General features: G+C 39.9%; 1 protein-coding gene across 5 annotated transcripts; it reads left to right on the forward strand.

Annotated features, from left to right (window-relative positions):
- Positions 1-2,736: 2,736 nt before the first annotated feature.
- Positions 2,737-15,851, forward strand: PIGV (phosphatidylinositol glycan anchor biosynthesis class V). 5 transcript variants are annotated; one of them, XM_026676061.2, is made up of 5 exons: positions 2,737-2,805; positions 5,007-5,137; positions 8,109-8,269; positions 12,408-13,568; positions 15,205-15,851. In XM_026676061.2, the coding sequence occupies exons 3-5, from the start codon at positions 8,183-8,185 to the stop codon at positions 15,505-15,507; spliced, it is 1,551 nt and encodes a 516-aa protein (XP_026531846.2). In that variant the 5' UTR covers positions 2,737-2,805; positions 5,007-5,137; positions 8,109-8,182; the 3' UTR covers positions 15,508-15,851. The 5 variants fall into 5 exon arrangements, with proteins under 5 accessions (XP_026531846.2, XP_087826782.1, XP_087826783.1 ...); XM_087970656.1 differs by having other exon boundaries at positions 5,007-5,053; XM_087970654.1 differs by having other exon boundaries at positions 2,766-3,209.
- Positions 15,852-15,909: the final 58 nt, after the last annotated feature.

The raw sequence follows: 15,909 nt of genomic DNA on the forward strand, positions 1-15,909 counted from the left end.
CTATCTTCCGCCTGACATTTGAATGTTTATAACACTGCTCTAATAGGGTAGATTTTATTTCATCAACATTGCAGCAGTTCAGTGTGGCTTTGAGAACTTGTAGGTCTTTAAACCAGAAAAGTTTCAGCTTGAGGTCAGAAGTCAGCATGCCTCCAAGTAAGTTACAAGGGAACAATGGCAGATGTGATGTGATTTCTGACACTGCTGTGAGAAACAAAATGCTGGGCTAAGAAGAGCCTTGGCTTGATTCTATTTTTAGATTCTTACAGAAATCTAGAAATTAAGGGCTGCAGTGGTTTCTTCGTCAATTGTCTGAATTCACCTAGATTTTGGGGAGGAATAGCTCAGGAAGGCACAGCAGTTTGCCATAGTCAGCAGTATTTAAAGCAGTCCTGCTCACCCTGAAGATTTCCAGATACAGTACATTGAGCTTCGTGCTTATAATTTCTTAGCCAGTTTGGCTGCTGTCATGCTAACAGGAAATTATGGGGATTGAAATCAAAAGCCCTTGGAGGGCATCAGGGTGGGGAAAGCTCATTTTAGACTCCTCAAGCTGGATTCACACTATGTAATATTTCTCAATCTTTGCAACTTCTAAGTGAACAACTCGGAATTCTGGGAGTTGAAGTTCAATCATCTTGAAGTTGCTAAGATTGAGAAACAGTGCAAAAGCACAAAATTGTTGATTAGTTAGTTTGCATATTTAACATAGAAACTTTCATCATTTATGGATGAATATGATGTTCATTCAACTATGGTTAAAAAACTTTGGCTTAGTCATAGCTGTTTTTTTTTTTTACAAAAAAGATTTTTGTGCAGGTAAAATTTTGTTACAAGCATGGATTTCCCCCCCAAATCTGAATTTTATACATAAATTTATACATTAGCACATTCAGTAGTTCTCTTGCACTTGGAGGAAAGTCAATTGAGCTTTTTTTAAAAAGTCTAGTTTGAAAGGATTTGGGGGGGAGTATTTTATCTTTATGAATATGTTGTGAAAACTGTATGAATATTGGTCTCTTGGTATTCTTGACTCAGGGTTGAACAGTCAACCAAAGCAATAGCTGGGAATGGAATTTGTAGACCCAAAGAGTATTTCAAATACTGAGAAGGTAGTACTGTAGGCCTACTGTGGTTAAAATGCTCCAAAGAATAGAGAATTGCAGATCAAATACAGCTGCACTGTAGGAAGTTTTTTAGGAAGAGATTGGACAAACATTTGTTGAAATGATGTAGGATTTCCTGCCTGAGCTAGGGGTTGGACTAGAACAGGGGTCGCCAACCTTTTGGACCTCAGGGACCACCAAATTCATAATTTTAAATCCCGCAGACCAGAGACCCTGGGAAAATCCCCCAAAAAGTCTGCAGGAAAATTCCCCATCCTGTTTTTCTATCGATCGATGATTCTTTATTTGGGATCGCAGAATACCGTCTCCAGCTCTGTTCTCAGGGGGAGAGAGATAGAGACTTAGCTTTAATGCAAGGAAAACAGCAGAAGCCACAGAAGTCTTTCTTTCTCTACCCCAAACTCCACCAGAAATGAGTCGGCACAGCCTCTTGGAGCAGGATGCCTTGCAGGGTCCTAAAGACTCATTTCTGGTGGAGTTTGGGGGAGAGAAAGAAAGACTTTTGCTGCTTTCCTTGCATGCAGCCAAAAGCAGAAGAAGAAAGAAGCAGCCCAGTGGTCAGGCGAGGCATGTGGGGCGATTAGGGCAAGTTCCCGCCTCCGCCCTTCCCCATACTACCTCATGTTCGCAATGCAAGCGACGCAAGCCTTGTGTTCCCACGGGCCATGTGAGCGGTGTAACCTTGTGTTCCCGCGCAGCCTGGATTAATTGCTTTGGGGGTGACATTTCTCTGCAGACAACCAAAAAAATTTTGCGGACCACCAGTGGTCCCCTGCCAACTGGTTGGTGACCACTGGACTAGTAGACTTTCTTCCAACACTGTTATTTTGTTAAGTGGTGAGAAAAGGCTTCTCTACTTCCCTTGCTCATCTTTAGTTGTTTTGGACAACATAGCAAATGGTCATGAATTCTGGGAACTATAATAGAAACCTCTAAAAGTCAGGCTCCAGTGCTATCACTCCATACAAGAGCTGGGCATCAGACGTGATTTCAGTTATTTTTTTATGCAACAAACTCTGTTTGCTTCACAATTACCCTGCAGCATTTAAATTCGCGGGAGAAAACCGCTACACTCTGCCCTACTGCAGACAAGGCCTTTGCAAGGTCGGTCCTGAATCCCTTAACAAATATGGCGTCTATTGCTTCACATCCCTATGCAAGGCTTGAGTGGTGGTGGTGTTCCTTTCATAAACTCCTTCGTATCCCGCAAATAAATTCAGTGCGTTCCGCATCATAACTTCCCACAGGGTAAGCAAGTACTGTATTGGGAAATGCACCCAAGGGGTAACTGCAGGTTAGATTGGGAAGATTGTCCTGATTGGGAAGACTCACGCCTAATCAGGCTTCAACCTCTTTATCAGCTCCAAGGCATTGGCTTATAAAGCCTCAAAAGTTTTATGGAAGCACAAAACAATTTGTAAACCAACCGGCACACTGTATGTACACCTATGGAAGACAGCTTGATGTTTTTATGTTTTGTTTATGTTTTTAAAAACCAATAAAATTACACACACGCATACATTTTATCGATGTCAACTCTATGGTGAAACTCGTCTTGCCCCTCTCTCTCTCCTATTATCGATGATTTTGCGTTTTAACGCCGGAAGGGCGGCTACCTTCCGTTACTGCGCAGGCGCCGAGAGCCCCGTGCTTTCCGGAAGTAGGAGGAATGGGATCTGTGAGTGTGCGGGGAGCGAGATGTGTGGTTGAAGTTGCAGCGTGGGGCGGGGGCGCTACCGCCCTGCTGGGACGGGCGGCAGGGAGACGGGGCCGACTCTTTAACATTTCCCCGGACGGTCTGGTCGCAGAAGCATCGCCCCGCATGGGCCCCTCCTATTGGCTACGGACTATCCTATAGGCTCCCTTCTTCTTACCTGTGTAGCTATAACTCCATCCGCCCCTCCCTTCTCCAGGCCTTCCGCTCCCTCACGCCCCTTTGGCCCTCTCTACCACCTGGTCCAGTCTGGGGTAGTAATAGAAGCTGCCCCTGTTTTCCTACTCTTCCCAAGGGTTTGGGGTTGATGGAAGGGGCGGACTCCAGACAGCCTCATGGCCCACTTAGTCTTAGGTACCTGCTCAGAGGTATAATTCAACCTGGTGAATTATTTTCCTGAGTTTGTGTGTGACACTTTGACATTCACGCTAAGGGCTAGGGTTCACTACACACGGGGGTAAAATATGGTGAAAGTAGTTCTGTGTGTATTTTGAAAACGAATGAATCTACCTTGTTTTAAGTTAGCACACAGGGCTTGTTGAGTTAATAGATATACATGGGAGATACATGCAGTGGCTGTATGCCCTTTAGTCTAAGGAACAGTCCTTTGTTTAAGAAAGCTGCCCTTTAGACTATTTTTCAAAAACTCACTTGGTCCTTTATTTGGGTTATTTAACTTTTACCATACAAATAATACCACAGTGCACAGTCTTTCACATTCATGTGAAAAATACAGAAATTGAATTGTCTTTTTAATATAACTTATATAGTCTTGTTTGATATTTTTAATAGCGTGTTTTTGTAAAGTTTTAACCCTGAATTTTTCTTTGCGAAACAAATTCATAAATATAAACAATTAAGCTTTATATCCTTATGAACCTCTTTCAGACCTCCCCTCCCTTTTTTTGGTTTGTCCTTTTTTTTTTTTTTTTGCAAGAAAATATGACCATCGTAGATTCACATGGATTTCTGAGAGAAAAGGTGGAGCTAAGTAATTTCTATACATAAGGAAAAGAGGGGTGAATTTAATGAAAGAGGATGTAATTTGCATTCTGAGCGTACCTGATGATAGAAAACACCACTTTCTTAGGTCCTTATTGCTAGTTGGAAAAAATGATTGATAAGATAGGTAGACAAGCTGACTTAGTATAAAAACCCTATCCTTTTACATCAAAACCTTGATACATATAGTGTGAAGGTTCAGAAAAGTGGCTTGCACCTCTGTTTACCAACACCCCTTTAATACAGCCTCTCCCAATATGGTGACTTCTAGATTGTGTACTTGGATTCTTGCTCAAAGAATTACTTATAACTTAACATCTTTAGTGGCTCTTCTTGGTCAAATGCTGGGAGAAGAACTTGGCATATGTGGAGAGCATGAGTTTCAGGAAGGTTGTAACAAAGATGAGATCTGCATTTAAATCATATGCTTTCTCAGGATCTGCTTGATATTTTGTAAAACCAGGAATGCTTAAACAGAGCAGGAATGTGTATATGCAAACTGTTGTCCCAAAGGTGCTTTTTAAAGAAGCAACTACTTTCTGGTTTTTCTTTGAAGACATTTTGCTTCTCATCCAAGAAGCTGAGCTTCTTGGATGAGAAATGAAACGTCTTCAAAAAAACCCCCAAAAGTCCAGTTGCTTCTTTAAAAAGCAACTTTGGGACAACCATGACCTGGATGACTGAGAATCTCTATAGACATTATGCAAACTCACAAGCACAGGAGAGGAGTTTCAGTTTCACTTTTAGTTTCACAGCACCAATCAGCTTTAGTACAGAACAGTTGAACTAAGCCACGCCCAGGCTCCTTGCTGTCTCCTTCTTGCTCACACAGCAAATACTGTTTCACTTTCCAAACAGTCCTCAATTCTCTCACACACTGACAGGATGCTAGCCAGATGAATATCAATGGATGCTGGTAGGCTGAGGCACAATCCCCCCCCCCTTATTTTCTTCCCCAAAAACTAAGCCTGACCACATACTTTCGTAGCGAACCATGGGTATCGAGCTAGTTTTAAATGTTTTAAGGTTGTCGGGGTTGAAAAATAATGTTTACATATTATAATGAGCCCAAAGTCTTGCTTTTTATGACATACACAGCCGTTTAAGTACAGTATTTTGCTTACTACTATCATTTTCTTAGCATTACCATTTTCTGTTTACAGAAACCTGAAATCAGCTTTTTTTGGATGAAGATTCTGTATGATGAGAGGTAAAATAACGATAGATGTTAAAAGATTCATGCAACTTAACTATTTGGCGACTGGGACAATTTATTCCTCTTACAGTTTTGAAGGTATTTTTTATTTCTGTTTTGATACATATATAGATATATTATCCTCAGGTTTAGTTTTCACACATAAAATTATCTTGTGTTTTCACATTTCTGTATATGAATCCAGAACATTGGAAATGCGGTGTATGAACTTTATGCTGTGCAATATTGGGCACCATTTTAAGAAGCTATGCCTAGGTTTGTTCGCGAGCTTCTGCCTTGGTTTCAAATGAGCTAGATAAGTCATTATTCTCATAATATAAATCATCTTCTTTAAATAATAAAGGCATGTATGTGTGTGTGTATATATAGTAGGTTAAATCAGGAAGAAACTATATGACAAAAGAAATAGATTTGCTTGCGTGGATCTTTTTTTGGTCCAATTAGATTTTTCAAGTTTAACCTGGGCAACCCAAATCACCAATCTCTGTTCTATGTGTATTCAAGCATCTTTATTCATATAGTTATGAACTTAATGTATTCCTCATTCTGACAGTTTTGGTTTTGGATATATTATCTAATAGATTGGAAAACATTTTTTATCAGGTTAACACTGGAGTTTTGAGGCTTTACATGCAAGTGCAACTTTGCAACCATAATGGCAAACTTCTCTGGATACTTCAGAGCAATTATATATAGCTAGATAGTCTTATTGCCACTGATAGATTAAAATAGGAACGAAAGCAGTTTCTCCCAAGTTTTGAGAAAGAGGACAGTATTTGCTTAAATAATACAAGAAAAAGATTGCAGATCTTAAAAACTGAATGTCAGAGTATGGAGGCTTAAAGTTACATTATTGTATATGGTTTTTCTGAGCTTCATTCTTGACTTAGACACATCTACCAGAAATTATTGGCTTAATTAAGATTGATTTCTGAGCTTCTTGAAAGCTAGCAATGTGGTTTTATTATTCTGAACTTATTTTAAATATTTGAATCCTGATTTTCAATATTTTCATCATAGATAACAGGATACTATAAAAGATTAAACAACACAATCTTAACTAATAGAATTTAAAAACAGTAGTATAATCACAAGACCACAAAAACTAGAAAAACAGCAATGTTTATCCGATGCCTAAAATCCAATCAATAGAATGTCACAGAATGCATAAGGGTAAGAAATTGAATGAATGAATAAATTCTTTATTGGCCAAATGTGATTAGAGACACAAGGAATTTGTCTTGATGCATATGCTCTCGGTACATAAAAAGAAAAGATACATTCGTCAAGAATCATAAGGTACAACACTTAATATAGTCATAGGATACAAATAGGCAATCAAATCATACTGGGAAACAGTCAATATAAATTGTAAGAATACAAGTGACAAAGTCATAGTCACACAGTCACAAGTGGGAGGGGATGGGTGATAAGAGTGATGAGAATAGTGATAGTAATGCAGACTTAGTAAATAGTTGGACAGTGTTGAGGGAATTATTTGTTTAGCAGAGTGATGATGTTCAGGAAAAAACTCCTTGTGTCTAGTTGTTCTGGTGCGCAGTGCTCGATAGCGTTGTTTTGAGAGTAGAAGTGAAACAGTTTATGTCCAGGATATGAGGGGTCTGTAGATATTGTCACAGTCCACTTTTTGACTCATGCAATATACAGGTCCTCAATGGAAGGCAGGTTAGTAGCAATTGTTTTTTCTGCAGTCTTAATTACTCTCTGAAGTCTGTGTCTGTCTTGTTGGGTTGCAGAGCGAAACCAGACAGTTACAGAGGTGCAGATGACAAACTTAATAATTCCTCTGTAGAACTGTATCAGCAGCTCCTTTTGGGCAGTTTGAGCTTTCTGAGTTGGCGCAGAAAGAACATTCTTTGTTGTGCTTTTTTATGCTTTTAATGTTAGGTGTCCATTTTAGGTCTTGAGATATGATAGAACCTAGATATTTGAAGGTCTCTACTGTTGATACTGTGTTGTCTAATATTGTAAGAGGTAGTAGCATGGGAGGGTTTCCCTAAAGTCTACCACCATTTCTACTGTTTTGAGTGTGTTCTGTTCCAGTCGCACCTCAAGGCTAATTGTTCAATCTCCTGTCTGTATGCGGATTCATCGTTGTCTCGAATGAGACCAATAACTGTTGTATCATCTGCAAACTTCAGAAGTTTAACAGATGGATCGTTTGAGATGCAGTCATTGGTATATAGGGAGAAGGGAAGTGGAAAGAACACACAGCTGTGTAGTTGTACCAGTATCTGATGTATGAGGTATCTGATGTATCATTTATGATTGCATGCCATAAATGGAGAAGCCATTCTCTTGTAGCCAGCAATTTTGTATTTACATTTTGATTGTCACAACAGTATACAGCAGTGTTTCTCAAACTTGGCAGCTCAAAGGTGTGTAGACTTCAACTCCCTGAATTCCTTAGGCTCACCCAGCTAGGTGGGGAATTCTGGGAATTGAAATCCACACATCTTCAAGTTGCAAACATTGAGAAACACTGATAAACTGTTTGGAGAACTATGAACACAGTGAGCATTTGCTTCCCTCTGGTGGTAGCCAGTTTAAAATGCAGGGAATCTCAAACCATTTAATCTTTCCATTTTATAGGATTATTTTCCCCACTTAGCTCCTGATAATTGGGAAAATTTATTCTTAAAATCAATAAAGTGGCTAGAAATAAGGAGCATATTAGCCTGGCTTAGCTTTGCATAAGATTTTCTTTCTTTTTTCTTTCAAATGAAAGGTTACTTCATCATCAGTTTTGGAGAAATGCTTGCTTGTACTTAAGGTACAAAAAGGTCTTTCCTTAATATTTTGTAAATGAGTTTTTATGCAATTCTCTGAAGAAATATGCCAACCACAGCTCTAGATCAGGCTACACAAACACAAATTGCCAGGAGGACCAGCCCAAGATCTGCAACAATGAAGTTGTGCCTCACATAAACATAACAGCCAAAATGAAATACCAGACACAAATACCCAATTTGTAAATGTGGCAATGAATTTTAGCCTTCGTATCATTGAATTTATTTTCTGGTTTTAGGCTTTCAATGTTTCTTACTGAAATTCCCTACATGTATGTTTACAATGATCCGATGAGTGAGCTTCAAGGCCAGGATGCCACTGAGGAATTGTAGAGACACATGTTGCCAAGAGGTGGTTTGCTTTGCAGTATTTTGCAGAATTATTACACTTCTGCTTCAGGTAAGTCCCCAAATAATTCATAAAACTCAATTATAAAACCATAATTACATAATAAGTAGTAATATTATTGTAATATTATCTGTCCATCCACAGATAAGGGTGTTCTTTATACTTTGCCTAAAATATTGAGAAAAGAATCCGCATGCTGTAAATTAAGAAGGGACATAACTATAGTATTCACTTAGCGAGTTTCCTAAAATTCCACATGGGCCAATCCAGGAAGAGCAATCCTATTAGAAGCTAGTATAAATAGTCCTCGACTTATGACCATAATGGAGCCCATAAATCATGATGGCTGTAACTCAAGGGACTCATGAGACTGACCTGATTTTATGATATTTTTTTGTGGCACTCATAGAGTCTATTCATTCCTATAATATTTTTTTTCTGGAAAAGGCTGGAAAATGGCAACAAAAAATCATAAATTGTAATCATGTGAGTGGAACTGCAACTGCAACTGGCTGTAAAAGTGAACTGGTTGCCAAGTGCCTAAAATGATGTTCATGTGACTCCAGATGTGAAGGGTTTCTGCTGTCAGAATTCCAGAATCATGTCATAAGAATCTTGTCATAATTTTGAATGGTCTTAGTGACCACTGCCTGCACAGTGTAGTAGTTAATGAGTTGAATTAGGAGACCAGATTCAATTCTAGCTTCAGCTGCAGAAGCTGACCTGGTGACTTTGGCCCCCTCTCTGTCTCTGTCAACCCAACCTGCCTCACACGGTTGTTGTGGAAATTTGGAGGTGGGGATATAACTCTAACAAAAGCTTAATTATAAAGATCTGCCTACATGCTCCTCCTTTTGATAGTCACTATTCATCCTTAAAGTTACCAAAGCCAGTAGCCATCATTGCATCATATTGCAGTGAATTTCATAGTTCACTTTGGCAAGTGAAGGCAAAGAATGTTTCCCTTTGTCTGCTTTACCTGAGAATAAGGCATATGGAGATCTAATGTGGCTGATACTTGATGGCTATGACTCAAGGGATTAATTATGCATAAACCTAGCAGCTGATTTTACAATAAACTTCTCACTGTGAAAAATAGAAATTTACTACTTGCAATACACGCAGGCATGCTGGAGTGTGAAGATTAACACAGTCAGTTGAAAATGGCCAAATGATGAGCAAGCATGTCTAAGCAGCTTTATATTCATTAGGTATTGTTTTAACAGTCTCTCCATATACAATACAAATAAAGGTAGTCTTTGACTTATGACCACAATTGGGACTAGCATTTCCATTGCTAAGCAAGGTGGTGGTTAAATAATTCATCCCTGAATTTACAATCTTTATTGCCAGTTGTTAAATGAATTACTGAGCTTGTTAAGTGAATCAGTTAGTTGTTAAGCAAATCTGGCTTCCCATATTGACTTTACTTGTCAGAAACTGGCTGGGAAGTTTGTTCCAGATGACATTCACAGGACCCTGGAAGATTGCAACTGTCACAAATACATGCCAATTGCCAAGTGCCAGAATATTTTTTTTTTATAAAACAAGTTTTATTGGTTTTAAAGACAAACAAAACATAAGACATCAAAGTATAAAACCTCCTTTCTCAAAAATTACTTATAAGTTTTAACAAGGCAAATAAAGCGTTATTTTTTAAGGCATAGTTCCACATTATCACATTTCCATTTAAACACGTACCGTATTTGCCGGCGTATAAGACACTTTTTGCCCTAAAAACATGCCTCCAAGTGGGGGGTCGTCTTATACGCCGGTAAATACATTGTCACTCGGTGCAAGAGCGACGGGGCGGAGCTCCGCAACTTGCGAAGCCCCTTCAAGCCCAGCCGGAGTCTCTCTTCCTCCTCCTCCCACCCACCCACCCACCCTCCGCCCGGCTCGGGCGCTGGAGGCCAATCTGGAGGTGGGGTGGGGGTGGAGCGGAGGGTCTCTGGGCGGGCCGCCGCCCAGCCAGCCCCGAGCCGCGTAATGGCCCAGGGAGTGGGGGGAGAAGGTGGGGGGTGGACTGTGGCGCCCTCCTTCTGGGCAGCGGGGGGGGGCGGCAAGTTGCTCCTCCGCTTCTCCCTCCCTCTTTGAAAGACCGGGAGGGCTGTGCTTGGGGCGGGGGGATGTCCTCAGGAAGTTCCTGATGGGACCCCGCTGGCAGGGCCACCCAGCTCCCGAGCTGCTTTCCAGGGTCCCCTTGGGAAGAAAAGGGTCCGGTGGGCGGTGGAAGAAGGCGAGCGCCTCCTCCCGCCCCTGTCCCGTCCCGTCCCTCCTCTTGTCCCCTCCTCCCCCCCCGCTTAAGAGAGAAAGATCTGCCTCCTGCACCGGCCAGCCGCGCTGCGACTTGGGAACCGGCCAAGCGACTTTAAAACCGAGCGGAGGCCAGAGATAGCGGAATTACCCTCCACACCACACACACACACACACACACACACACAGAGAGAGAGAGAGAGAGTGAGTGAGTGAGTTGGCAGCTGTCCATCCCCCACCCTTGGAGTCCCGATGGCACGCACGCGGGGCTGTCACAAAGAAAGGGAGAGGAATTGAGTGCCAGCCTGAGAAAGGCGAAGCTGCCTCTCTAAAGCATTTTGGTGGCTTTGTAAGTTTGGGGGAAAGGGGTTGGGGTGTCAATCAAGAATTATATCCAGAATACCCCAAGTGTTACAACTTACCGTATTGCGGCGTATGAGACGACTTTTTGCCTTGAAAAGCATGCCTCCAAGTGGGGGGTCGTCTTATACGGCGAGTATATAACAAAAACTATATTTTGAGTGGAAATGTTGGGGGCTCGTCTTATACGCCCAGTCGTCTTATACGCCGGCAAAACGGTATATATCTTTTCCAAATTTCTCATTGTTTCTCCCTTCACTTTTATTCAATTATATTTCTTTCTATCAAGGTTTTGTTAATTCTTAATCAAGCATAAACACACAAAATACAAAACATAAAACAAGACATAAAAAGATAAAACCCCCTTAATTATCATTTATACATGTCTTTTCCAAATTTCTCTCCCTTTAGTTTTATTCTTCCAAGGTTTTATTAATTCACAATCAAAACATAGTTAACCAAAACACAAAACATAAAACTTCTTTTGAAAAGTGGCTTAGCCCCGGGTTACATCTTTTTTTACAGACCTAAATCAAGTTCATGCTCACCTTATATACCATTCATATCTTATTAACCATTCTATATTTTCTATATAACTTCTCCCTTCTTTTCACTCTCTTAATTATATTTTATTTATTTCATCTTATTTCAAAATCATTATGTTTGTATCTTTTGTCCGTTCTTTTCCAATCATCTATTTATCTCTTCTCTTTAGCAAAGAATTTCCCCTGTAATCACTTTTAAGGTGTGACGCCTTTCCCTAAAGTAACACTTAAAATAATACATAATTTCTATCCTGATTCTGCTTAGTACATTCTACATATTGCATTTTGAAAAAAAAGAATAATAAACTTATAATATAGTTAAGTATATAATTTCCATTCTAATTCTAATTAATAGTATAACTAAGCATTAATCATTTTACACATTCTCTTTGATATTTTATTAAATATTGAAATCTATCATTATAAAACATTTTAATATTTTAATATTTTGTTAAATCTTATAATATTCCAATAGACTATTTCAAATGCAAATACTACAATACTATCTTATGTACTCTTGCAGAATCTTTCTTAAATTATACACTGTCCTTTATCCTTTATCTCTAAAAAAGATACCTTGTTTCAGACTGTGGCTTTTTTTTCCCTTTTTCCCTCCCTTCTCCAGTCTGATCTTTGTGCCAGAATTTTGAACCCATGATTGTAGGATGCTGTAATGATGGTAGGTGAGAGGACCAGTCATAGTTCACTTTTTCCAGTACTGTTGTAGCTTCAAACTATCACTAAACGAATGGTTGTAAGTTGAGGACTACTTGTTTGACTGTTTGGGTGCCTTCCTTATTTCAATCAAATAGGATCTGAATGCAATGAGATCTAACCAAAGTGTAAAATAGCACTTTTCCACTATGTTCAATATACATCTCCGTTTGTTGCTTTTTTAATGGCTATGAACACCTCTGCTCTTAAATGGCTTGAAAAGAATAATGTGGAACAAGAGAGATCTTTTCAAAGAACCTTCTTTGTTTAGTTGCCATTTTCTGCTTTTTTTTCTCTCCTTCTTCTTCACCCAGGCCCTTTTCAATCTCCTGATTCCCGATCATGCCGCAGATGCCTTCTCTCCTCCCCGCCTGTCTGACCCTGGGTTCTGGGACCAACTGCTGGAATGGTTCCTGGGAGGCCTCTCCCATTGGGATGCAGAGCACTTCTTGTTCATAGCTGAGCATGGCTACGTATATGAGCACAACTGTGCCTTCTTCCCCCTTTTCCCCCTGACCCTAAAAGTGGTTGCAAACATTATCTTCTGGCCATTCCAAGGCTTTCTCTGTTTCCGGAGCTGTCTGCTCCTATCTGCAGTTCTCCTCAATGCTGTTTTTTCTGTTCTAGCCTCTTGGACTCTGTATGAGCTCAGCTGTGCAGTCCTGCGGTGCCGAAGGAGGGCTTTTCTGTCCGCCATCCTCTTCTGCCTCACTCCAGCTAACATCTTTATGGCAGCAGCTTACTCAGAAAGCATGTTTGCCTTCCTAGTGCTTGCTGCCTTGTGGAGGCTAGAGAAAGGGCATCATTGGGTTAGCCTTCTTCTCTTTTCGTTAGCCACCGGAGTACGTTCCAATGGGCTAATTAATGCAGGATTCCTCATTTATTCCCAGGCAAAACCCTTTGCTTTTAGCTTTCAAGCAAGTGAAAACGTGTCGTGGAAGAAAGGGCAGTTTCTAAAACTGGCTGCTGTTTTGGTGCTGATGTCTGCCTCTGTGGCTTTACCTTTTGCTTTGTTTCAGTATTACACCTACCTTAAGTTCTGCCATCCCAATATTGGCCTGGGATATGCTATTCCAAAGCCGCTGTTGCAGTTGGCTGAATCCAAGGGGTATCGTGTAGCAGCTTCAGAGGGTGGGAAGCCCCCATGGTGCTCCTGGAACTTTCCTGTGCTCTACACCTATATACAAGATACCTACTGGAATGTCGGCTTCCTCCGATACTTTGAACTCAAACAGATCCCAAACTTTCTGCTAGCTTCTCCTGTTATTGTGTTGGGCTCTTGGGCAATCTGGTCGTATGTCACTGCCAACCCCTGGCACTGTCTAACCCTTGGTCTGATGAGAAGGAAGAGCGCAGGCATGAAAGACCATGACTCACACAAGCCAGCAGAGGGTTTTTGTTCTCCTGGTGTATTAGTCTACGTGGTCCATGCAGCAGCTCTGTTGGTGTTTGGGACCTTTTTCATGCACGTCCAGGTGAGTCTTGCTAAATATTGAATACTGATCAAGTAATGAGTAACGGTATATCCTGAGCAGATATATTTATTCCTACCATGATGTTGAAATTGGATGCTTCGTGGCAACTCCCCCCCCCTTTTTTTTAACAGAATATCAGCCCTGACCAGCTGTAGATTCCATTAGATAATTATTTCATAAACATATTAAGGATTTTGTGTATATGTGTGAAAACAAAAATATTTAGTGTAGGAAGATTTCTGGTAGTATCCTAGATATAGGATATTCAGAGTATCACCTAAATGGGAATATGTAGGATAAGGAGGAAAATGACAAATAAGATTCACTGCATGACAATTCATCAACCACTTTTGATCTTCAAGAGGCAGCCAGAGTTCCTGCCTATTATACTCAGTCAGAACCAGTGAAGTTTGCATGATGCTGATCAGTGTTTGAATGATGGAGGGGCAAGTCCCTAGAAGTAGCCATATTAATCAGTTTTGACATAAAATAACAGAGTCAAGGCTTTTAAATAGTCTATGATAGCTTAACCATTTGACTTTGTGCATCTGAGGAAACTGGTTACTTCATTAAATGCATTAATCTGTAATTGTGCTACCTAGCTTCCATTTCACATATGCAGCAGTGTACTATAGAACATATCCATTGCAATGTACAGTTCTAAGTCAATTTGGAAAGTGTTATCTGAAAGCAACAAGTTGGATTGTAGCTCTCCTGGGATTTGATTTAAATGATACACCAAATTTTAAAAGCAAATAATAGGTAATTTCTGGCTTGTCTGTTTTTGGTTTTAACAATAGGTTATTTCTTAATCATTGGATATTACTCTACACACTTATGTTTGGGATAGAACCATCTTCATATTTAATTTGGGAGTTTACCTTTCTGCTAATGGCATCACATTATCTGTATGCTTCTCTGTATGCTGCTTCTTACCATTGTTACTTTCTTTCACATGCATGCTGTATTTATTTTTGGAATAACTGAACAAGGCAAGTATTTATTCCATGTTATATGTTTATTGTTGTTTAAATAATTAGTGTTGGTACACATCAAAAGTGAGCAATCTTTTTAGGCTAAAAGTCACAGCCTTGAAATGACATGTCAAGTTCAGATTCTGAAAAAGGAGGCAACCCCTGTGGTCTCCATAGCCATATTCATCACGTAGTTCTGGATAATGTTCTCAATGGCATATAGTAGCATCCCATTAACCCATACTTTTTTTCAGCTACTCTAATAAGAATGGTTTGTGTTACTTTTTTTAAACCATTCAAATAATTTTATATGCATATTTCAATAAATCTTATCTTCATCTTCTAAAGGTAGACTAATGGAGATTGGGAAGCTGACTTGGAGAATAGCTCAAATCCACCCGATTGAAACAGTTCTAGGTACAGTACTGTGGGTAGGGTTAGAAACTGGCTGACATTGACAGGGCCATTGGAATAATTGATAGACACAAAGAAGTTGTTAAATAGAACAGAAATATTATTACAGCAAAACCTGCTAGCAAATTTTGCCTTTGTATCCATTTGCTTTTGTAGCTGGAATGAAGATATGTTTCATGGAATTATTTTGAAACGTCTTGAGTACATGGATATGGATGTAAATCTTTTCCTTTATCTTCCTTTAATAGGTTCTTACCAGGTTTCTGGGTTCATCTTCTCCAGTCCTTTATTGGTTCTGTGCTCATCTTCTCTATGACAATGAACCTTTGCTGCATGATGGAGGTTCCCCATCCAAGCATAGAGAATTCCTTGCTGAGAAACCCTCAGTGGATAATTTCTTTTCTACCTGCAGTAGACATGAAAACCCCATGTTGATGCTTCTGAGCAAATGGAAGCAGAGCAGGATTCTCACAAAATGTATTTTGGGATATGTACTTTTCTACTGGCTGCTGGGGTTGATCCTTCACTGCAATTTCTTTCCTTGGACATAACCATTTTGAATCTACTGGCTGAACAGGCTGAACATTTTTCACCGATCCTATCTTCTGTACACTTGGTAACATTTGCTGCTAATAATTGAAGGTGCAGGATTGATTATCTGAAAGTGGCAGTAAACTCAACCAGTGAAAGTAGCAAAAATATAACACCAGGTAGTAGAATACTTACATGCGACGTTGCAGTCAAAAATATCCTTTCTCAAAATAATCTATCTAATTTCAAAAAAAACAACCAAAAACCCTACCCCCTGCTTTTTTCTATATTTTCTTCTCTCCCAAGACCCATTCTGTAACCTACCAAGGGCTGCTTTAAAATAAAACCCTAACCCTCTAAAAAATGTACTTTTGCAAAATGTGGGTTTTCCACAAGTCACTTACAATCTCCCTTTTCAGTGG

This window comes from Notechis scutatus, chromosome 8, assembly GCF_049901735.1.
Source record: "Notechis scutatus isolate UNSWTSFEM ecotype Mainland chromosome 8, rNotScu1.2, whole genome shotgun sequence".
Taxonomy (NCBI): Eukaryota; Metazoa; Chordata; class Lepidosauria; order Squamata; family Elapidae; genus Notechis; species Notechis scutatus.

Coding starts and splice junctions, on each gene's coding strand:
- PIGV (XM_026676061.2), top strand. CDS start 8,183: ATGCCACTGAGGAATTGTAGAGACACATGTTGCCAAGAGGTGGTTTGC. Junction 8,270..12,407: donor TTATTACACTTCTGCTTCAG/GTAAGTCCCCAA, acceptor TTCTTCACCCAG/GCCCTTTTCAATCTCCTGAT. Junction 13,569..15,204: donor CCTTTTTCATGCACGTCCAG/GTGAGTCTTGCT, acceptor TTCCTTTAATAG/GTTCTTACCAGGTTTCTGGG.